Below are 24,985 nucleotides of genomic sequence, written 5' to 3' on the forward strand. Positions count from 1 at the left end.
CATATTTAAAGTACACTGAAAATTTTCTCGTTCTTGGCCAAACAATCTAATCTATGTTTGACCCTCCCTCATTGAGACAATAAGTGCACCAGAAATAGATCGTAACCTTAACTTGTTTTCTGTTACTATAATACTCTAGGGACCAGTTAATTGATAAAGATTCCAGATTTCTCAGCTTAATAAGACAAACCCTTGCGACCTTATCAACCATTTTACTTCATAATAGTTTATTAATATGCTTCTTATGATCCCGGGTCTTGGAGCTTGCAACAAAACGGATACCTTAATTTCTTTTGTTAATGTCTCAAAATCTTACAATAATGCATGCATATTTGCATGTACTCCAAACCAAATACAACAGAGTCTTATTGATTATATGAAAAACAAAGTCTATGGACTAGCCGTACATATCTGGGCCCTCTAATCCAAAGACTATTATTCTTATGTATATAAACTGAAATAATCGCAATAACTGTGATCGTGAAATACTTATTTGACTGGAAGAAAACTCGATCAGTTGCAGCAGGGGTGTCTATACACTGGTCATGCAGTACTCTTATCTCATCACATGAAATGCATAACCAATGTATGAATCGTTTCATGCAAGTATTTAGCATCTAATAGATTCACTACGCAGCACGGCTGTCTCGACAGTGAGTCCCGGTCCGATTCCAATCACGACACCCCATTCCAAACCTTCACCAGTAGTGGTTTTGCCTTCCTCAATCGACTTATTTCTCATCTCATCCAAAATAAAGTGCACAGTTGGAGCTCCCATGTTGCCATACTCACTCAACACATGCCTTGTTGCCCTAAGCTTCCCTTCCTTCAAACCCAATTTCTCCTCCACCTGGTCTACAATGGCAGGTCCACCAGGGTGCACACTGAAAAACAAGGAGTTCCAGTCCTTTTTCTTCCCATCTACCTTTTCAAAAGTTTTAGTCATAAAATCCACAACATTTCCACCAACGAATTTGGGGACATCTCCTGATAAATAATAATTAAACCCCATTTCACGAATGTTGGCCACCACACCATGCTCTGAGTTTGGTAGGATCGTTTGCCTACAAGCCACGATTTCAAATAGTGGCCTCTCAATTTCACGCTCTGGATTGGCCCCAACTATCACAGCAGATGCTCCGTCAGCAAAAAGAGCTTGACCCACCAATATGTCAAGGTGGGTGTCAGTGAGTCCGTGGAAAAACACGGTCGTGATCTCGGCGCACACCACAAGGACTCGTGCGCCCTTATTGTTCTCTGCGAAGTCTTTGGCCATGCGGAGGACTGTCGCACCAGCATAGCAGCCAGCTTCATAGATCATGGTTCTGGTGACGGATGGATCAAGGCCGAGGAGCTTGATTAATTGGAAGTCACAACCTGGCATGTCAACGCAAGAAGCTGTGCAAAAGATGAGGTGGGTGATTTTTGAAATGGGCTGGCCCCACTCTTTGATGGCTTTCAATGCTGCTTCTTGCCCTAGCTTTGGGACCTCAATGTTACAAATGTCTTGGCGCACATCGAGTGATGGGGCTCCATAGGTGTATATGTTTGGGTTAGCTTTCAACATCTCTTCTGTTAGATGCAAGTAGCGCTTCTTTGTTCTTGATTTCTCACCTATTAATTAGTAAATTAAGTTAGGATATGCTTTATATCATTCTTCATCAAATAATACAATGTAATCTGAAGAAAACCTGCAACAAAAAAAATGCACATATATACAATGGCGGATCCAGGAAATAATATTAAGGGGGTCAGTAAGAATAGCGCGTAGCGCGCAAATTTTTTTATACCAGAAATAGCATGCATATTGCCATTTCATCGAGTTTTTGTAGGCTTGAAGTCATTTGAAAATGCATACTACAGACATGTTAATGTATGCAAGGGGCAATTCCCAAGATATTCACGAACATTTATCAGGTTTTGGTAGGTCTGAAGTCGGTTGGAGGGCAAGTATGAAGCCAACTTTAATCTTCAAAATGGCAACACTCAAGGTATTCATGGACATTCACCGAAGTTCGGTGGGTCAACACCTAAGGTATCTATGGAGGTTCATCGAAATTCGGGGGGTCAGCTGACCCCTCATGCCCCTTAATGGATCCGCCAGTGCATATATATATATATGTATATATCTTTCACATGTCCAAGATGACTATTTTCTTGTGCTAATAACAGTATGCTTTGAAATAAACACGCCGTGTGGCGCCTTGGGTTTGGGATATCATCCATTTTAACCTCATAATATGATAGAGTTGGAGTTTACAACTCAAGATCAAAGTCAATTCATTGAGAGGTAAAAATCTTTCATATGATTTCATGCATGATATGTTTTATTAGTCATAAAATATAAGGTAACCTGGTGGATGCTCATTATATATGTGCACGAGTAGTAAAAAGTACACTTACAAATGCGATCGAACTTCTCTCTTAAATCTGTTCTGTGCTCATTTTTGGTAACTCGAAACAAGAAATCAGGATAATCCTTTTGGTGGTAGACGTTGGGTGGATTTGCAGTGCCAATGGCTAGGATTTTGGCATGTTGAGGCTCATTCTTAACCAAAGGCGCCATTAAGCTAGTTAAAGAGCAGATATAAAGTAGGGATTTGTTGAAACTTGAAAAGAGAGGGGAATTGAAAGGTTGCGATAAAATGAATGGCACTACCCCATTCCTTATATAGCAATTAGAGAACCTACTAACTTGTGGAATCTTCAAGGTTAGGATATTTTAAAATGCACATAAATACTATACAATTCATTATTTCTCTTGGGAGGGTCCAACATGTTACAATTTGAAAGTTTCAAACTTTTGTATACACGCACGTAATTCAATGTTTTTATTTTTTTTTATTTTTTTTTAGAATATGTTGGCGTCTATTTATAATTAATTTTATAGTATTATAAAATATGTTTTGATTCTATCATACATATATATGTGTGTTTGTCTATACGACAAAATGGTTGTACTCACATGTGAGAGAAATTTTTAGTTGTAATGGGAACACGGATGGTACACCACGTGTTTTTATGTAAGTGGTGGGAAATATTATTTTTTAAGATATTAACATTTTAACACACATATCTCACTATTTATATAACGACACGTGGTGTATCATTCCGTGTGACGGTCGCACTGCAAAATCTCTCCACATGTGGAAGGGGTTGGTGGAAATCTTTGGATTCAAGCTCACGGTGCTCCTCTGGAATCTGCAACCGATTTGAACGGAATATTTAATAGAGTTTGATGAAAATGATTATTGTTTTACTGTTTTACAAGTTCAAGAACTCACACTCTAATTAGGTTAAACTTCATGATTCATTGCTCTAATTTTTTTTTATTGTGATTATGAAGTGCTCTTGACATTTCAAAACATCACTATCCACTCCTCCAGAGTGAAAAAAAAAAATGAACAAGAGTTAGATGACTTTTTCTTATTACGACTAGCAACAATTCTTTAAGTTATCATATGAATTATTTTGAGTGAGTGAGAAAATAAATTATGGTAAAAAATAGGCCAAGGTTTTTTTTTATGGACAATAATAGGCCAAAGTTCAAAGGCTTTGCATTGTAACAAAATGAATTACTTTCGCACCAAAGGCTGCGGAACAAACATGAGACTTTGGAGAAATTTTGAGGAGTTCCCTGCACTTGTTTTAGGTGTTGTTTCCTACGTGTGAGAAGTTAACATCTAAATTTATTTAATTAAAAAGAAAGAAAAAAAATTTAAGTATCAACTTTCTATTGGCGAGAACACCACATAACAGAAGTGCTAGGAACTCTTAAGAATTTCTTGAGACTTTGAAAGGTTGATTAATGATAAGGAGAACACTTTATTTTAACCACCGTATATTACATGTAAATGTCATTATAGTCTAGTGATATTCTTCTTCACTTGCAAGTGAAAGGTTTTAGGTTCGATTATCGCCAAATGTCAATTTGAACCTTATTATTACTAATCCATTGTGAAGCTTAACCCATTCTCATATTTTCTTAGTATAGATAATAACTTCTGTTTAAAAATAAAATGTCACATCATTAAAATTAATGAGGCAATACTTTAATATGTATTTTATTTTAAGTTAACATATATAATTTATTCCAACAAGTCTTGCTTCTAGTTTCATCTCCAACCCCGTCAGCCACCCACCCCCATCCCCATCGTAATCGATCTCCCCGGTGAACCACTTTGGTGCCTTTTTCTCTTAACGCTATGTTCCTTATCACTTCCATTTGTTACTCTCTCATTAGATAGTCTAGGTTTTAAATAATTGAAAATGCCTAGGGATTTTTTAGACTGAACACCAACCCATGTATCATGAGGAAATAACATTACGTCAAATCGAGGGACTGCAAGAGAGAGAGTAGCCTGCAAGGGCTGACGCCGGCGACAGAGGGTAAGAGGAAGGCAGCTGATGGGTTGGAACAAGGATTTTCTCCTTTTTTTTTTATTCCTCTCCTTCCCTCTCCCCTTGTTTGAATGCTCATGATTTCATCTAGTAAACAGAGAACGAAGAAAAAAGTAAAGAGAGAAGGAAGAAAAAAAACTATGAGAGAAGGGGAGGGAGGGGAGGGAAAAAGAGAGGAGCGAGTTCCCATCCGATGGATTGGCCAAGGTTGTTGGGGACATCGTAAATGGCAGGAAGGTTGGTGCTAGGGTTTTCCACGCTTTGTTTAGAAATTGCGATTAAAAAATTAAAACAAATTTAATCACATAAAAATGACTTCCCATGCCTCATAGATGATTTATAATTATGGTTTAAAAAGATGATAGCCCTGCTACTTAGTATTACGGTCTAAATGTATTTTTCTTCACTTGTAAAGGAGATGTCTTAGGTTCGATTTTTGTCAAAAACGAATTTGAATCACATTATTGCTAGCTCTTCTGAGACCTAACCCACCACGTTCCTTTTAGTGTAGATAATATATTTTGGTAAAAAAAAAAAAAAAAAAAAAATTGTAGCTCTAGCATTTTTATCTTGAAAAAGGAACGCGGTCCTCTTTCAACTTGTAATGAAGCACATCTCTATTTGTTTTTATTTGTTTCTTTAAGCAAACTTATTCAGGACAATAACTAACTGTGAGATGTTTTAGTATTAAATACTTGTAAGTATTGTAGTTAATTTCACACTTTTTCTCGTCTATTTCACTACCAACGTTTCAAGTACCTAATTTCGTGCAAAAATAGAAAAAAATTAAACTCAATATAGTGAAATAATTTCCTCCACCCACCCTTAAAGTGAATATATATCGTTGCATAAAAAAAATTGTATACTTTCTTCTATCCACCCCTTTAAGTAGATATGTCATTGTAACATCCCACATCTATGTATATTCTCATCTCTACCTAGCACGAGACTTTCTAGGAACTCACACGAGAACTTCCCAGTGGGTCACCCATCATGGGATTGCTCTCGCGCGAACTCGCTTAAATTCGGAGTTCCGATGGAACCCCCTAAGGGGGTCCAGGGGAGTGGATCCTGTAAGCCTTATATGTATATTCTCATCTCTACGTAGCACGAGGCTTTTTGGGAGCTCACTGGTTTTGGGTTCCATTAGAACTCCGAAGTTGAGCGAGTTCGCGCAAGAGCAATCCCATGATGGGTGACTCATTGGGAAGTTCTCGTGTGGGTCTCCAGAAACAAAATCGTGAGGGCATGGTCGGGGTCCAAAGCGGACAATATCGTGTTACAGCAGAGTCGAGCCCGGGATGTGGTGAGGCCCGGGCAGGGATGTTAAACACATTAAGTATGGCTATGTGATGTCACTATTTCACTTGGTGTTATTATTTTGTTTAATTCATAACATGTGGATCGATGTTACCATTTCACTCAAATCATAAAGTATTTTTTATTTATTTAAGTCTAAGAGTTAAGTATATTAATCATGCATATCGTTGATTCTTATTATGGCACATAAAATAATACGAGGCCTGATTAGATATTCCAATAACCATAAAAATTTATCCACCAACTAAATATTATAATCGCATGAAGCACCACGACACCACAAATTGCACTCCCCGCCTTACAATGTGATTCCATAGTCCGCCATCATATGTATAATTTTACTTTGACTTATTCAGCTACCGTTTGTACCACTACATGCATGCATATAAGATAACATCTCTTTTTATATCAGTATAGAATAGCGCCGTTCTGATAACGTAATGCATCTTATTATTGTTTTTTTTTTTTGAGTACATTGATATTTTTACACTAAGAGGAGTGGGAGTTCGGTTAAGCCATACGATGAGCAACCTAATTTGATATCGAATTCATCATTCACGAGATTCGAACCTAAGAAAGTGAAAAGGAATACCACTAGACCGTAGCACTAAGTGACATCTTACTACTGTTTGTTAATTTTCTAATTTATATAAATATATAGGTGCTTGGCATTTTTGGAAGTTACCTTATTTTGAAATATATGACCATAATGAATATTAAAACCAATTGTAGTAGGTACAGTCCATATTGAAAACGGTAGGTTTAGAGTGCTGGCACTAAATTTCTCTTATCATATTGTTATGGTCTTTAGTTTGAAACGTCTCGTTTTGATTTTCTTTTTCAACGGCCTTTCCCGGTGGCTTACTCTTTTATTTTTCTTTCTTCATTTCAGTCAATCGTCGATGCAATTTTTGGTTCTGATGCAAAAGCAGTGGCTGTACTAAAACTTCCAGCACGTTTTGAAATAATTAAACAAAGACTTTCATGTACATTTGACAAAAATACATTCATATGTAATGTACACCAATTCTTCAAATTGTTAACCAGATGAATGTACTGTGGACAACAACGGGCAAATATGGCTATCTCTCTTCTAGTCTGCTTAGTCAAAAACATTATATTCTTTTCTTGTATGATAAAAATTTAATATTTGATCAAACAAAACAAACAATTTGCCTCGCAAGTCATGACCACCAACCCAAATCTCATTGAAAGGCAGAGTCATGCATAAAGAAAAAATAAATAGAAGAGGATATATATGCAAAAGTTTAAGAAGGAAAATTGTTAAAATATTCCTTGTTGAATAGAGGTCCGGTCTTAGGATTTTTTTTTTGACCTCGAGCAACACAAGAAAAATTTTACCTACGTTGTGAAACTAATTTAAAAAGTGGGTGAGAGAGAGGGAATGATAGAAAGAGAGAATGTATTATGTGTATGAGAATCGTATTCATCTCTTTGTTTTATACCTTTATCTCTACTAATCACTACTAATTAATAAAACACTTATTGTCAATCAAAATCCTATGAAATTACTAGTTTAACTCTCTAATTAAAATAGAATATGAATAAGAAATATGGGGCAGAAATGTAATTTCACTCAACCAAATTTTGTTGTTTTTTTTCTTCAAAGCCTCACCTACAAGTAATCCTAACAAATCTCTAAACTACTCCCACATTCTCTATCAGGGCGCGCGCTTACGTAACCGTAATCAAAATAGAGGAATTGGATTAAGGAGGAATTGAATTGAGGAGGAATTGGATTGAGGAGGAGTCAAAATTGGATTCCTGTTGAAGCTGTTTATTTAAATGTTCTGGAATCGAAGTAAAAATGAAACGAAATTCATATAAGTTGTTTACTAATTCACCTGAATCGGAATAGAAATTAATATGATTACTAAAATGCCCTTATTCTTTTTGTTTTATTTCTTTCCCATATTTTTTTAATAATATTTTCATTAGTTATTTTTATTAATTTGATTAGAGTGAAGAGTTAAAATGGGAGAGAGAGGGAGTTGTTTATATGCTGGAAATGGTGAGGCGGTGAGTCAAGCAAACAGACTCTCATAATCACCACCCTCGCTTTCATCTTCCCCAACAGAAGGTAAAAACTCCTCTTTCCCCTTTACCCCCTCACTTTCATCTTTCCCACTCAACCTCCCCATAATCACCACCCCTCCTACCTGCCAAGTATTTCAATTTCAAGATTTTCTAGGTTTTGAGTGATTTCTTCACTGGATTTATGGGTTTATTATCTGGGGTTTGGGTTTTGTGAGACAGTGGCAGAGGAGTAAGGCATGGCTACACGGGGAGATGGAAGGTGTGGCGCAAACGATGAAGGTGAAGTGCATGAGCGATGGAAAGGAGTACTGAAGGTGAAGGGCATTTTGGGAAGAATGATTTGATTCCGGATGAAGCCTTCTCCTCGGAATCCAAATACTACCTTCGTCCAGGTAATCCAATTCTGGCAATATCAGGAATTGAATTCCTGATTTTACGTGGGGCCCGCAGAACTGTGCATTCAACTTAAGTTGGTAAACGAAGGAATAATCAGGAATGAAGAATGACTCCCATTCCGCCATATCCTTTCCCCTTATGTAAACACGCCATCACTCTCTTCATCTCTCCTTCTATTTCAAAAACAAAAATAAAAAAATTTCTCACACACTTTGTGTGTGCCCATATGCTAGTTTATATTAATCATGATGATTTTTCTTGCTTTGCAAATAATACAAACCTATGAGAATTTGATGTAAAAATCCTATTGAAATTCTACTTGACGTTTACACAATCACATTCCTAATTAATAATTATGTTCATAACACTCCCCCTTAAGTGTTTACAACTTAAAAAGTAGTTGTTGCAATAATTGCTACTACGGGTCTCATAGTAGGGGGTGCATATCAAAAGAAAAGTCTCACAAAAATCTTGCTAGGTAATACAATGGGTCTTAAGGAGAAAAATGAGTTATGTCAACGTTTCACATCTTTAGGATGACCTGGGGTAGTGTTTGGTACGCAGACGGGATGGAACGGGACGGGACGGGACGGAACGGAACAGGACGGGACGGGACGAGACGGAATAGATGATGTAAATATTGAAAAAGATAAGGAGAAATTTTGTCATAAAATGTTATAAATTTGTGTTCCACGGATGTGGAACGGGTCGTTCTAGGGGGAAGAGGTGGAACGAAAAATCAGCCAAATTTCGTCCCATGAGACAACCCGTTCCATAGTTTTTAGGCGCACCAAACGTGGGACGGAACGACTCATCCCGTTCCTTCCCGTCCCGTCCCACGTACCAAACGGTACCTTAATGCATGCAAGGGTATGGACAACCGAGTGTAAGTGCCTCATTAAAACCTCATCGGGTTATTAAATACCCTATGGAAAAAAGTGCTCTTAATTGTAGGAAAAGATTACGTTAAGATCATTAGAGTATACTTCAGGATTCTCTCATTGAGTTTGACAAAACTCCCTAAGATAACTACCAATAATGCAAATTTGAAAGTTTACACAATCTAATTCCATGAGCAAGTTTCTAAAAAGTATAATTCGGCAATGACTTCGTGAATAGGCCAGCAAGATTGTCTTGGCATCAGATCTACTTAACTTCGTTATTTAGATGTTGTTGCTGATGAGTGAAGAAAAAACTTCGGAGCAATATGCTTGGTATTGTCGCCTTTGATGTATCTTTTCTGTAATTAGTTGATATATGCAACGTTGTCTTCATAACTCGTTGCGGGATCATCAATAATGGAAGAAAAATCACATGAGGTTCTTACGTGGCCAGTCACACCCCTCAACTAAAAGCATTCACGCGATGCTTCATGTAAAGCATGAATCTCAATGTGATTTGAAGACACAGTAACTAACTCTTGTTTAGTTAATCTCCAAGATATTGTGGTATCTCCAATGGTAAAGACATAAATTGCTTGAGAATGTGTCTTATATGAGTCAGATAAATAACCAATGTCAGCATAACCAACAAGGATGACATCATTTCAAGGATGAGGGAGGTTGGATGATCGGCGATGTGTGGGGATAGAATAAGCACATATCCATTGTACCCCTAAGGTAACGTATGATGTATTTAACATATGTCTAGTGTCTATGTATGGGTACATTGTTGTATCTTGTCAAAAGATTAACAACAAATGAGATGTCTGGTCTAATGCATTGAGTCAAGTACAATAAAGCTTTGTTTGCACTTAGGTAAGGAAATTTAGCCCATGAGAGTACTTGAAGGCTTCACTTTAACTTCATTAATGCAGTGCAACACCTTTTGGTTGTAGCTCAATTAGTGGGCCAATATACCATCCGAATAATGCTTTATCTCCAGACCAAGAAAATATCTAGTTTACCCGAAATCTTTCATCTCAAATTTCGGCTTTAGGTGTGTGACAATTTTCTCAAACTCTTAAGGAGTCCCAATGAGATCCAGATCATCGACATAGACTGCAACAATTGCAAATCCGGAATATGACTCCTTAATGAATACGCAAAAGCATAACTTGTTATTCACACATCCTGACTAATCAAATACTTGCCAAGGCGGTTATACCACATCCTTCTGGATTGCTTTAATCCGAAAATCGAATGTCTTAAATCTAATAGAGAGTGTGTAATGTGGTCAGAAACTATTTAAGGCAGTCAATACAAAGTCCTTGATTGTAAATTAAGGGTATAGATGGAAAGATAAATATAGTTTTATAAACTTTAAATATTTAATTAGTGGAGTCGACATGTTAAAATTTGAATTGGGAATATAAGTAGAGAATGGTAAATGGACCAATTATGAATTTTTGTATTTTGTTTGAATAATACTAAGGACCTGCAAATGGAGGACCAACTATTAGGTCGTAAAAAGTAAGTGTGATCAAATATATTGAACTCATAAATAATGATTTCTACAGTGGGATGGAAAATTTAAGTGTGATATTTATAACCTAGTGGGTTCTACATTTTGTAAAATAGTATGGCTCTTACAGTTATTGAACTCACACTAATATATAATAGTGTTATAAGTATCAAACTCAAACTGTTTGTTTTTTATAAACTAGTGTGAAGGACCTTAATAGACAAACCCTCAGTTCAAACATTATTCTTACAATAATGTATGCATATTTCGCATGAAACTCGAAACAAATACAAAACCATCTCTTATTATTTACATGAAAGATAACATATTTTGAGATTTAAAAAAAAACCCCAAAGTCTATATGAGAAATGTGGTTCTCTGAAAAATAATCCATCAAGCAAAAAACCATCTCTTATTATTTGGGGTTAATATTACACTTTGGAATAAGGGTCAAGGGACAAAACCCCAGCAAAGCAACAGACATACAACATAGGAAAAAAAGGAAATAACAAAGCCCTCCAACTTTTATTGTTATGCATATGAATTAATTTTTTTATTTCCAGATGCATATTAATTAATTAGTCCCAATATAGTCTGATCATCTGACAAGTAGGGGAGAAAACTGAGTCGGTGTATACACCGGTTGTGTCATACTCTCGCGCATACATAATTGGTGTATTCATGAACCGTTCCATGTAGGTTTTTAGCATGTAATAGATTCACTGCGTAGTACGGCTGTCTCAACAGTGAGTCCTGGTCCGATTCCAATCACGACACCCCATTCCAAACCTTCACCAGTTGTGGATTTGCCTTCCTCAATCGACTTCTTTCTCATATCATCCAAAATAAAGTGCACAGATGGAGCTCCCATGTTGCCATACTCACTCAACACATGCCTTGTTGCCCTAAGCTTCCCTTCCTTCAAACCCAATTGCTCCTCCACCTGGTCTACAATGGCGGGTCCACCAGGGTGCACACTGAAAAACAAGGAGTTCCAGTCCTTATTCTTTCCGTCAACTTTTTCAAAAGTTTTAGTAAGAAAATCCACAACATTTCCACCAACAAATTTGGGGACTTCTCCTGATAAATAATAAGTAAACCCCATTTCACGAATGTTGGCCACCACACCATGCTCTGAGTTAGGTATGATTGTCTGCCTGCATGCCACGATTTCAAACAGTGGCCTCTCAATTTTAGGCTCTGGATTGGCCCCAACTATCACAGCAGATGCTCCGTCAGCAAAAAGAGCCTGGCCCACCAATATGTCCAAGTGGGTGTCAGTGAGTCCGTGGAAGAACACGGTCGTGATCTCAGCGCACACCACAAGGACCCGTGCACCCTCGTTGTTCTCTGCGAAGTCCTTGGCTAGACGGAGGACAGTTGCACCAGCATAGCAACCAGCTTCGTAGATCATGGTTCTAGTGACAGATGGGTTAAGACCGAGGAGCTTGACCAATTGGAAGTCGGCACCTGGCATGTCAACACAGGAAGCTGTGCAAAAGATGAGGTGGGTGATCTTTGAGATGGGTTGGCCCCACTCTTTGATGGCTTTCAGTGCTGCTTGTTGCCCTAGCTTTGGGACCTCAGGGTTCAACATGTCTTGGCGCACATCGAGTGATGGGGCACCATAGGTATATATGCTTGGGTTAGCCTTTAGAATCTCTTCTGTTAGATGCAAGTAACGCTTTCTAGTTCTTGATTTCTCACCTGTTAATTAGTAAATAAGTTAGGATATATTTTATATCCTCATCCTTATGCATCAAATAATACAATGTCATTTGGAAAAAAAAAACTTACACATGGCATCGTATTATTGGATTGGAACGTCACAATTTCTTGTACAAAATACATATATATATTTAGTTAAATATGTCTAGAATGACTACTTGCTTGTGATAATAACAATACATATTTTGAAATGAACACGTCCTGTGGCACGTTGGGTTTGGGATGTGATTCACTCTAACCTCATAATATGATAGAGTTAGAGTACTTACAACTCAAGATCAAAGTCAATTCATTGAGAGGTAAAAGATCTTTCATATGATTGCATACATGATATGTTTTATTAGTATGTATTACTTGTAAAAAATATACTTACAAATGCGATCAAACTTCTCTCTTAAATCTGTTCTGTGCTCATTTTTGGTGACTCGAAACAAGAAATCAGGATAGTCTTTTTGGTAGTAGACGTTTGGTGGATTTGCAGTGCCAATGGCTAGGATTTTGGCATGTTGAGGCTCTCCATGATTCTTAACCAAAGGCGCCATTGGGCAAGTTGAAGAGCAGATATAGAGTAGGGATTTGTTGAAACTAGAAAGAGAGGGGGAGTCGAAAGGTTCCAATAAAATGAATGGCACTACCCCTTTCCTTTTATAGCAATCAGAGATGCTACTAACTTGTGGAATCTTCAAAGTTTAGGATATTTTAATGCACATATATTTTCACACCAATTAAGGCTGCGGAACATACATGAGATTTTGAAAGGTTGAATATATTTCCGCCAATTTTGTGCTAGATAAATGTTAAACTTTCTCAAAAGTGAGATTCTTCATGTACTATCTGTCAATTCATATTTTTTGCCTAATGTTTTATAATGTGGCACGTGAATTAACATTAAATTTTAAGGTAAAAGAGAGTTCATAGACAATCTCACCTTGAGAAAGTTTCATTTTGAAAAAGTCTCATTAGCATTTCGCTTTGCAATCTTTAAAGAGTACGGTGACCATTTTATTTTGATCACCTTTACATGATTTGCGAGATGTCATGTAAATGCTGCATCACTAAATTTAATGAGTTAACACTTTAGTTTATATTTTATTTTAAATAATATGATTTATTCTAAAAAATAATTTAGAGAGTCTTTCTTCTGCTTCTCATCCCCAACCCAACCGTTAGCCACCAACCCCGATCCCACCAACCCAAGTACCATTAGGAAATGACATTGTGCCAAATCAAGGGATTGTAAGAGAGAGGGAGAGAGTAGTCGCCGGCAAGTGGTGACACCAGAGACAGGGGATGAGGAAGGCGGCTGATGGGTTGGCGTTGGCCAATGTGCTTGGAAGTACATCGTTGACCGCGGGAAGGTGGGTTGCTAGGGTTTTCTGCATGCTTTGTTTACAAATTACGATTTAATTAAAAGATTAAAAGATTAAAAAAAATTATATATATATATATATATATATATATAAACGATATTATCTACATTAATAATGAAGCACATCTCTATCTTTGAGCAAAAACTTATTCACCACAATAAGTAATTACCTATTGGTGATTGTACTAAATACTTATAAGTATTGTAGCCTCTCATCCTTTCTCTCCCCTATTTCATTCGCAACGTTTCAACTATCTAATTTTGTGCCAAAAAAAAAAAGTTTCAACTCAAATATAGTGAAATGCTTTCCTCCACGAGTAATGTTATTCATACCATGTTTTTATATCACATTTTTATAACACATTAGGTGGCATCTGATGTGGACAGCCACATCATTTGAAAAATTTGCAAAACCCAAGGAAATGAAGGAGAAAGACTCCTCGTATACTACAATCATCATTTAATCAACTAATTTTTCTTAATTATTAGTTTATTAAATAATGAACTAAATTTAAAAATCTGATTAATTCAAATGATATGGCTATCCACATCAAATGCCACTTAAGGTGGTATGAAAATGTGGTACAAAAACATGATATGAATATCATTACTCTTCCTCCACCCACCCTTAAAGTAAACATATCGTTGCATTAAAAAACAAATAAAGTAGTAAAATACTCTCTTCCATTCACCTCATAAGTAAATACATCGTTGCATTAAAAAAAAATATAGTGAAATACATATTATTGTAATTGAATTTAAGATAAAAGAGTATCTTGTTGAATTGTATATATTTATAAATAAATATGAAAAATATAAAAATATGACAATACAGCTACAATGTAATAAGGAACTAGGAAGGCATCTTCTTATTAATTTTAAGTTTAAACATACAATATTAGACAAAGTTGAGGTTTTGGACTACAACAGCAACAAATTGTCGATCCACAATAACAATTTTTTGGTCTGGGTTACATATAAAAAATGATTAGTGGTACTCCTAACCCTTCCCAGGGTCAGCATATTTATAAATAAATATGAAAAATATAAAAATATGACAATACAGCTACAATGTAACAAGGAACTAGGAAGGCATCTTCTTACTTATTCCATGTTAGTGTAATATTTTAAGTTTAAACATACAGTATTAGAGAAGTTGAGGTTTTGGACTACAACAGCAACAAATTGTCGATCCACAGTAACAATTTTTTGGTCTGGATTACATATAAAAAATGATTAGTGGTACTCCTAACCCTTCCCAGGGTCAGCATATTTATAAATAAATATGAAAAATATAAAAATATGACAATACAGCTACGTGTAATAAGGAAGTAGGAAGGCATCTTCTTACGTATTCAATGTTAATGTAATATTTTAAGTTTAAACATACAATATTAGAGAAGTTGAGGTTTTGGACTACAGCAGCAACAAATTGTCGATCCACAATAACAATTTTTTGGTCTGGGTTACATATAAAAAATGATTAGTAGTACTCCTAACCCTTCCCAGGGTCAGCATATTTATAAATAAATATGAAAAATATAAAAATATGACAATACAGCTACAATGTAATAAGGAAGTAGGAAGGCATCTTCTTACGTATTCCATGTTAATGTAATATTTTAAGTTTAAACATACAATATTAGAGAAGTTGAGGTTTTGGACTACAACAGCAACAAATTGTCGATCCACAATAACAATTTTTTGGTCTGGGTTACATATAAAAAATGATTAGTGGTACTCCTAACCCTTCCCAGGGTCAGCTAGATTGGTGAAGTGCATGTAGTTGGAAAAATGAGTTAAGAATTATTAAACTAGGTTGGTATTTTCTTCGGTGATGATAATCCTATGTACATATGCAAAATGAATAGTCGTACTCCTAACTCTTTCTAGGGCAGCTGGATTGGTGAAGTGAAAGTGGTTGGAAAATTGAGTTAAGAATGATTAAACTAGGTTAATGTTTTAATTCTATCTAAGAGCAATTCCACCCCAGTGGAATTTGCCCAGGACCCAGCACAAAAACAAGGCCAGCACCCTGTCAACCAAGTCCACCCCCTCAACTTGACTGGTACCCAGCCCGAGCTGGGCTTTGGCCCAGCCCAAACGAGACTGAGCAAGAAGCTGGGCAGTTTGCCTAGCGCGTGCGCTTCACGGAGGCGCTAGCGCGAGTGCCCGACAAGATTTCAGAGGGCGGGCCCGCGTGCAGGCGCACTCAGTTCCCCCCCGAGTTGGCGACGTGGCTCCCTTTGTGCCGTTGGATTTCCAACGGCTAGTTTTCTAGACCGTTGGATTTCCAACGGTAAAAAAATTTAAATTTTACTTTTAAAATATACCGTCGGATCAAAGATCAATGGTCCACGTTTTTTTTTCACAAAAAAGTAAAAAAAAAAAAAAGGCCCAACGGTCAGAAATAATCGTTGGCCACGTGGCAACTCCCTGTCTCTTGGATTTGAATATTTTTCAAATCCAACGGTCCAAATTAATTAACTATATTAAAATTCATTAAAAATTATTAAAAAAATACAGAAAAATTATTAAAAAATATAGAAAATTTTGAAAAATGTTAAATTTTTTCCTATAAATACCTAACCCTCATCTTCCACCTTTACACCACATTTCAATATTTTCTACACTTTCTATACTATCTACATTTCAATATTTTCTACACTTTAAGAGAAAAAAATGTCTTCGTGGAAGCTCATTGAAGATATTACGTTGTGTGAATGTTGGGTTCACACTACTCATGACCCAATTACGGGTAATGAGATGGATAAGCGAGAAATGTGGAGTAAAATTACGAAAGCATTTTGCGATGTACATGAAGAAAACGCCAGAACTAGTCAAGGTCTTCAAGGTCGGTAAAATTCTACCTGTTGTGCCAACAACCTTTGTTGTTGCTCCTGCAACTGTTTATACACCCTTCTTGAAGAAGACATTGTAATAAGAACTCAAGATTTGAAAACGATGAACAAGGATTCTGAGCTAAAAAGAAGGATTGAGCTTGGTGTGAGGATGGATGTAGGGATGTAGGGTTTATATGGACAAAAAAAGAAAGGATGAAGTTCTGGACAATGCCACGTGGCACTACGTGATTGGTTGAAAATCTTATCGAAATCTTGGCTAAATTATTGTAAACCGGAAGTGACACGTGGCGTGTCGGGATTGGTCGAAAATATTATCGGAAATCTATCCACAAAATAGTACATTCAGATAATGACACATGGCATGACGTGATTGGTTGAAAATCTTATTGAAATCTTGGCTAAATTATTGTAAAACGGAAGTGACACGTGGCGTGTCGGGATTGGTTGAAAATCTTAGCGGAAATCTATTCACAAAATAGTACGTTCAGATAATGACATGTGGCGTGACGAGATTGGTTAAAAATCCTATCCGAAATTAAAACTATTTTATTTTTTTATTCTTTTAGACAAAATTTAAAAATATTTTAAATGGGTTGGGTGCCAGCGCATTTTGTAGGGATGGAGATCGTTTGTGCCAGCGCATTTTTTCACTAGGTGCCAGCGCATTTTTTTAGAGGTGGAGATGCCTTGGCCTATTACTGATCATTGGAGTCTGTTACTGTTCATTTGAGTGGATAAATGCGTTGGGTGCTGGCGCAAAGTCCTTAGGGGTGGAATTGCTCTAAAATGATAAAGCAATTAAACACACAAAATAAAATTATATGGTACCCAAAATAACATTGACGAAGTAAAAAATAGGTACAACCATGTGATGTTACTATTTCATTTGGTATTATTATTTTACGTGTTACTATTTTTGCTTAAATCATAACACATATTTTTTTAAGCCTAGAAGTTGGATATATTAATCATGCCGTTTACTCTTATTACAACACGAAGGATTGATACACCGCTGATTTGTTATCTCAATAGCTAAAAAAATTTCTCCACCAACCAAATATTAAACACGTCAAGCAGTAGACAGTTTCTCCATACACACCACGACAGCACAAATTGCACTCTCCACCTCACAATATGATTTCATAGTCTCATATGTATCTTACTTTGACTTATTCATGCACCGTTTGTTTGACTACATGCATTGCATGCATATAAGATAACATCTATTTTATGTCGGTATAAAATATCGTAGTTCTGATAACGTAAAGCATCTCACTAGGTTAATTTTCTAATTTATATAAATAGTATACCTATCTAAGTGCTTGCCATTCTTGGAAGTTGCCTTTTTTGAAATATATGACAACAAAGAATATCAAAACCAATTGTAGGTACAGTGAGTCCATATTGAAAATGGTAGGTTCAAGGTGCTGCCACTATATTTCTCTTATCATATTGTTATGTTCTTTAGCTTAAAATGTCCCTTTTTTTTTTCTTTTTCTACGGTCTTTCACGGTGGCTTACTCCTTTTTTTCTTTATTTCAGTCCATGTGAGACTTTAAAGAGTTTTCACGGTGGCTTACTGTTGTTAAGGTTCTTCCAAGTTGGTTTTAAGAATTATAATTTTTTTTAGTAGGATACTAAACATGTTCTAAAAATTTTACTATCCTTTGTGTGAGTTTACAAATTAATTACAGTGTATTTTTGCTCACCACTTCATGTGGCAGTAATGCTTATTACTCTATTTATCATTGTTGGATGAGTTTAAATTTTGAGATTTGTGTTTATTTACTATATTGATCTAAAATGTAAACTTATCTAATGGTGGTAAATAAGGTGGTGAGCAAAAATATTCCCCTTTTTTGTCACCACCCTAAAGTGGTGGTAATGCTCACCCCCTACTCATTACCATTGGATGAGTTTAAATTTTGAGATTACTATACAAATCTCGATTTTTTTAGCACGACGATATATTTTACGCTAAGTGAAGGGGGAGTTCAGCTAAACCACACAATGGGCAACCTAATTTGGTATCAAATTCGTCATCCATGAGATCCGAACCTAAGACCTCTCAAATACAAGTGAAGAGGAATACTATTAGATTATAGTACTAAGTGGCAACAGATCTCTAAATTTAAACTCATATAACGATAAGCATTACCATCACTTAAGAGTGATGAGCAAAAACATTCCCAAATTAATTAATAGTTAATAGTAATTTGACCCTATTATTCCACATTTTTTTGCAAAAATATTCTTGATCAGGTTTTTTTATTTTTATTTTTTTTAAACGATATTATCTACATTATGAGGGAGCGAGCTAAGCCTCACAATGGGCTAGCAATAATGTGGTTCAAATTCACCTACTGTCTAGTGGTATCCTCATCACTTGTAATGGGAGGTCTTAGGTGCGATTCTCGCCAAACGCGAGTTTGAACCACATTATTGCTAGCCCATTGTGAGGCTAAGTCCACCCCCTCCCCCATACACCTACTCCAACCCTTGGAGTAAAACTCCAATTTTATGTTCTAAACTTACCCCAACTTACTCCATCCCTTAGGACATAATATGAGTTTTAACCCAAAACCACTTCCAGGGCAAGTTTAGCCCAGGATTTCCCCAGGTTAGTAGGGTTGGCCCACTATATATGTGTATTTTTTGTAGTTTTATATTTATTAATTCATTGAATCCAACAACTAAGATCTAATATGATCAAATTCAATGGTAAAAAAAAATCTAACGTCCAAATTTAAATCCAACTGCTAAAGTAATTATAAAAAATTCTTTTATGTGTTTCATGTTCTTTTATATTGTTCCACGACTTTTACGGTGTTGGTTAAGTGATTTTTCAATATTTATCGGAATCTAAATATTTTTAGGTTAAATGTTCATAAAATTAAATTAGTATAGTCTACATAATTTTTTTTTTTAAAGTTACTTTAAAAAAAAACTATCCTAAATTTATTTTTTAATAATCTCGGGCTAAAAATTTAACCTAGAAGGATTGGAGGAGAAAAACTGTATTTGGGTTAAAAATTTTAAATTTTAACCCAAGGGTTGGAGATGGTCTTAGTGTCGATAACATCGTTTGTTCAAAAAAAAAAACTTAATTTTCTTTACATCATAACATATTTTTCTAACGAATGCCTTATGACTAGGCTCCACCTAAGCAAATTACCTATTTGAGACTGTTTGTCATATTTAATATTTTTCGAGTTCCCTAAATTACCTTAAATTATATTATTATAGCATTTATGTTGATATGAAAATTAAAATGTAAAGCTTTTTTATTTGCTTGTAACGTGTATAGTGGCTTTGTAATTGTAACTAATGTAGGAATAAATTCAAAAAGTGTTTTGTGAGACCATAATTTTTAGGGTTGAAGTAAGACTAATCGGAACACGTACTTATCTAAAAAATTCGGTCATGGACTCAACAGCTTTGGATTCTCATAGTTATTAAACTCAAAGTATAACAATACTATTATAAGTATTAAACTCAAGTTGTCTAATTTTTATAAACTAATGTGGAAGACCTTAATAAGACAAACCGTTGGTTGGAACATTGCTCTTACAATGATGTATGAATATTTCTCATGAAACTCGAAGCAATTACAAAACCCCATCTTTTATTATTTACATGAAACATTTTTTTTTTTTTTTTTGAGATTTGGAAAAAAAAATACCAAAGTCTATATGAGAAATGAGGTTCTCTGGAGGATGATCAATAAAACAAAAAACCATCTCTTATTATTTGGGGTTAATAGTACACTTTGGATAACGAGGGGACAAAACGCCCAGCGAAGCAACAGACATTTTTTTTTAACAGACGTAAACATGGACAGAAAAAGCAGGAACAGACAAAGCAACAGACTGCATAAAAAAAAGAGGAACAAACAAAGCTCTCCAAATTATACTCTCTCGCATACACAATCAGTGTACACCGTTCCATACAAGTATTTAGTATGTAATAGATTCACTACGCAGTATGACTGTCTCGACAGTGAGTCCCGGTCCGATTCCAATCACGACACCCCATTCTAAACCTTCACCAGTTGTGGCTTTGCCTTCCCCAATCGACTTATTTCTCATCTCATCCAAAATAAAGTGCACCGATGGAGCTCCCATGTTGCCATACTCACTCAACACATGCCTTGTAGCCCTAAGCTTCCCTTCCTTCAAACCCAATTGCTCCTCCACCTGGTCTACAATGGCAGGCCCACCAGGGTGCACACTGAAAAACAAGGAGTTCCAGTCCTTATTCTTTCCGTCAACCTTTTCAAAAGTTTTAGTCAGAAAATCCACAACACTTCCACCAACAAATTTGGGGACTTCTCCCGATAAATAATAATTAAACCCCATTTCACGAATGTTGGCCACTACACCATGCTCTGAGTTAGGTATGATCGTCTGCCTGCATGCCACGATTTCAAACAGCGGCCTCTCAATTTTAGGCTCTGGATTAGCCCCAACTATCACAGCAGATGCTCCGTCAGCAAAAAGAGCCTGGCCCACCAGTATGTCAAGGTGGGTGTCAGTGAGTCCGTGGAAAAACCGGTCGTGATCTCGGTGCACACCACAAGGACGCGTGCACCCTCATTGTTCTCTGTGAAGTCCTTGGCCAGGCGGAGGACAGTCGCACCAGCATAGCAACCAGCTTCATAGATCATGGTTCTGGTGACGGATGGGTTAAGGCCGAGGAGCTTAACCAATTGGAAGTCGGCACCTGGCATGTCAACGCAAAAAGCTGTGCAAAAGATGAGGTGGGTGATCTTTGAGATGGGCTGGCCCCACTCTTTGATGGCTTTTAGTGCTGCTTGTTGCCCTAGCTTTGGGACCTCAGGGTTCAACATGTCTTGGCGCACATCGAGTGATGGGGCTCCATAGGTATATATGCTCGGGTTAGCATTTAGAATCTCTTATGTTAGATACAAGTAGCGCTTTCTTGTTTTTGACTTCTCACCTGTTAATTAGTAATTAAGTTAGGACATGTTTTATATCCTTGTGCATCAACTAATACAATATAATTTGAAGAAAAACTCACATATGATAATGTACTATTGGACCGAGATGCCACAATTTAATTAGTGTAACATGTCTAAAGTGACTATTTTCTTCCGTTAATAACAATGTATCTTTTGAAATGAACATGTCGTGTGGCGTGTTGAGTCTGGGATGTGATTCATTTTAGCTCATAATTTGGTAGAGTTGGATTTTACAACTCAAGATCAAAGTCAATTCATTGAGAGGTCAAAAATCTTTCATACAATTTCATGCATGATATGTTTTCTTCCTACATATAAATATAAGGTAATCTCGTGCATGTGCAGTATAAATGTGCAGGAGTAGTGTTTGTAAAAATTATACTTACAAATGCGATCGAACTTCTCTCTTAAATTTGTTCTGTGCTCATTTTTGGTGACTCGAAATAAGAAATCAGGATAGTCTTTTTGGTAGTAGACGTTGGGTGGATTTGCAGTGCCAATGGCTAGGATTTTGGCATGTGGAGGCTCTACATGATTCTTAACCGAAGGCGCCATTGAGGAAGTTAAAGAGCAGATTTAGAGTAGGGATTTGTTGAAACTTGAAAGAGAGGGAGAAGTTGAAAGGTTGCGATAAAATGAATGGCAATACCGCATTCCTTATATAGCAATCACAGATCCTACTAACTTGTGGAATCTTCAAGGTTAGGATATATTTTAATGCACACATAATATTCAACTCGTGATTTCTAGTGGAGGGTCGACTCTTAACCACATTGAAAAAGTCAGCAAAGAGGGTTCCGGTAAGCATATCAGTCACTCCAAATTTGGAATCTTCAAGGTTAGGATATTTTCTCTTTCGACCCCAACGTAAGTTTACAGTTTCCACTACCCAGTTTCGTCCAATAGAAAGTTTCAACTCAATATAATAAGGTACATAAAATATATATGACAATATATGAGGAAGCCATCTTACGTACCATGCACATGTTAATATATTATTTTAAGTTTTTATTAACATACTATGTTGGAAGTAGAAGTTGAAATTTTAGACCACAAACAGTAACAAATTGTCCGTCCAAATTAGGCTTCCTCTAACATCTCTTGGCCTGGGGAAAAAAACATTATGTTCTGTTATATACATGGAAGATCTAGTTCTACCCCAAGCAGCTTACATAACAAAATACTTTTTGTATCTCAGCTTGCTTGATTTACTCGGGACATAGCTCGCACCTCACCCCAAAAGGTTACAAAATAAGTTAGGAAAAAAAAAAAAAAACCTAGCTACAATAGTTCTGGAATCAACTTCTCGATATATTATTTTCTCTTTTGTCACAATTATTTCTCAATGGTATGTATAATTAGTGATATGTAAAATAAATGGATGGGATTAAAAAAAATCTAACAATAATGAAAATCAAATTTAACAGCTAAAATACTCATAATACTAAGATGCATAATATTGAAGACGGACCTCTTTTGTCATGTATTTTAGCTCGTTTTCTGGAGTTGTACATACACGAATAGTCGTACTTCCAAACCTTCTCAGGGTCACCTTGAGTGGTGGAGTTAAGGTGGTTAGAAAAATAAGTTAGAATTAACATAGTTATTGCTTTCATTATATCACCACTTAGTATAACAGTCTAGTAAGTGAAAACGAAAAATCTAACCAAATTATTATGATCTGCCAATGTTACGACTTAGTCCTCTCTCATATCCTTTAGTGTAGATAATATCGTATATATTGGACATTTTAGGTCCCCTTTGAAATTAGAGGCAATGTATTATGGTAGTTTAAGTGCTAGAACTAAGGCCATCTCCAATTGAAGGAGGGCCATAGGGCTCTCTTTAGCCTTATAGCCCTCCAAGAAATTATATTTTAATGAACAGTGTTAGGCCATATTTCATACCATCTCCAACCGAGGGGGCCAAATGGCCATAGGCCAAACATAACCTTGTGACCAAAAACCATCTCGAACCAAGGGTGCCAAATGGCCATGGGCCAAACATAATTTATTATTTCAATTTAAAGACTACAACAACTTAAATTTAAAAACTACAACTTAAATTTAAAAACTACAACTTAAATATTAAAAACTACAACTTAAAAACTACGGCTAGCTTAGGTATTTATAGGAAAAAATTAGAATTTTTTTTTTTAAATTTTGTTCGGAAAAAAAAAATTTCAAATCCAACGGCTACTAGCGTCATCATTTGAATTTTGGGCCAGCCGGTTGGCCTGATTTGGTGTTTTTGGCCCGATGGGGTCCACGAGCCATTTGGCCTAACCCTCGGTTGGAGACGGTTTTCGTGTCATTTTAGGCTATTTTTAGCCCTATGACCCTCTGACCGGATCGGTTGGAAATGGCCTAAATATCTCTTATCATGATGTTACGGTTTCAATCTTAAAATTTTGTCCCATGTAAATTTTTCTTTTTGAATGGTCTTTCATCAAGGCCTACTACTTTCTTTTATTTTTTTTTCTTTCATTCCTTGTGATATTTTTTAAGCAGAACTACACAGATGGACCTTTTGATGGTTATATTTACATTGAGTTTTTGGATTGTGTTTTTTTGTTTGTTCATCCATTGTATTATGATAAATAATTCAATATTTTATAATTATAAAAAATGCACGTTTTCAAGAAGATAAAAAAAAAGATTGAAATAACTTCCATGCACGTTTTCAAGAAGAAAGACTTTTCATGTACATATGACCAAAAGAATTGGAAACAAATTCCTACATCAAATTTTCAAGTTATTATAAGCTAGAAAAATGTACTACTTGGACAATTAACGGTGGCTTACTCTAATTCAGCATTACTAAGACATTTTTAGAGAGAATTCATGATATTGCATTATTAGACTGAGACGTCATGTGGTAGTGAATTCATTTCATGTAAGTGTTCCTCTAAATTTTGGCCCAACTAGAACTTTAGACATTGAATTAAAAATGCGGGAGTATTAGTCCAATTATCCTTTTGGGTAGTGTTGTAAGACCTTCCGTCTATTTTGTAATAATAAGCCACTTACCTTTTACATGGCGGCTTATTTGAAATTTGAGTTTTATTTCATTGTTTAAATTAGGTGAGTGTCGTTAAGAAAATAGGATTTGCAAGCACCTATCTCTAAAGAATCATTCTTCTCAACTATTCTTAATATAGAATTCAAATACATCTTGCACAACTTATAAATTTACAAATTCTGTCGAAAAAGAACTAACATGAAATTGATTCATCACCACATCACGTCCTGATTCATATAAGTTATTCTTCTGCCACGGTAGGAGGGAGGGATTTAGGATTTGATTAATGTGGGGAGATGTACAATGTCACCTGCATCGGGCCAACTGCAAGTGGAATTAGATCATCCCTTAAGCAACTACGTTGACCGTGCGAAGTTGCATGTACCCAAGACTCTACAGACAGAGACAAACCAATTCGACGGGAGAAAATTCAAAATTGTTGTA

General features: G+C 36.0%; 2 protein-coding genes and 1 pseudogene across 2 annotated transcripts; all 3 read right to left on the reverse strand.

Moving 5' to 3' along the window:
• Positions 1-279: 279 nt before the first annotated feature.
• Positions 280-2,659, reverse strand: LOC126605164 (4-hydroxycoumarin synthase 2). The gene is made up of 2 exons (XM_050272526.1): positions 2,404-2,659; positions 280-1,614 (listed from the first exon to the last, which is right to left on the reverse strand). The coding sequence occupies exons 1-2, from the start codon at positions 2,564-2,566 to the stop codon at positions 611-613; spliced, it is 1,167 nt and encodes a 388-aa protein (XP_050128483.1). The 5' UTR covers positions 2,567-2,659; the 3' UTR covers positions 280-610.
• An 8,314-nt stretch (positions 2,660-10,973) lies between these two features.
• Positions 10,974-12,937, reverse strand: LOC126605162 (3,5-dihydroxybiphenyl synthase). The gene is made up of 2 exons (XM_050272525.1): positions 12,680-12,937; positions 10,974-12,285 (listed from the first exon to the last, which is right to left on the reverse strand). Exons 1-2 carry the CDS (start codon positions 12,846-12,848, stop codon positions 11,282-11,284), a joined length of 1,173 nt encoding a protein of 390 aa, XP_050128482.1. The 5' UTR covers positions 12,849-12,937; the 3' UTR covers positions 10,974-11,281.
• A 7,326-nt stretch (positions 12,938-20,263) lies between these two features.
• LOC126605163 (4-hydroxycoumarin synthase 1-like) lies at positions 20,264-22,146 on the reverse strand (annotated as a pseudogene).
• Between the last annotated feature and the right edge of the window lie 2,839 nt (positions 22,147-24,985).

Source organism: Malus sylvestris, chromosome 15 (assembly GCF_916048215.2).
Source record: "Malus sylvestris chromosome 15, drMalSylv7.2, whole genome shotgun sequence".
NCBI lineage: Eukaryota > Viridiplantae > Streptophyta > Magnoliopsida > Rosales > Rosaceae > Malus > Malus sylvestris.

Bases quoted from the DNA above. Each gene is read 5' to 3' on its own strand.
- LOC126605162 (XM_050272525.1), bottom strand. From the start codon at position 12,848: ATGGCGCCTTTGGTTAAGAATCATGGAGAGCCTCAACATGCCAAAATC. The intron at 12,286-12,679 runs GTAAGTATATTT...ACTAATTAACAG, and splicing joins AGAGAAGTTTGATCGCATTT to GTGAGAAATCAAGAACTAGA.
- LOC126605164 (XM_050272526.1), bottom strand. From the start codon at position 2,566: ATGGCGCCTTTGGTTAAGAATGAGCCTCAACATGCCAAAATCCTAGCC. The intron at 1,615-2,403 runs GTAAGTGTACTT...ACTAATTAATAG, and splicing joins AGAGAAGTTCGATCGCATTT to GTGAGAAATCAAGAACAAAG.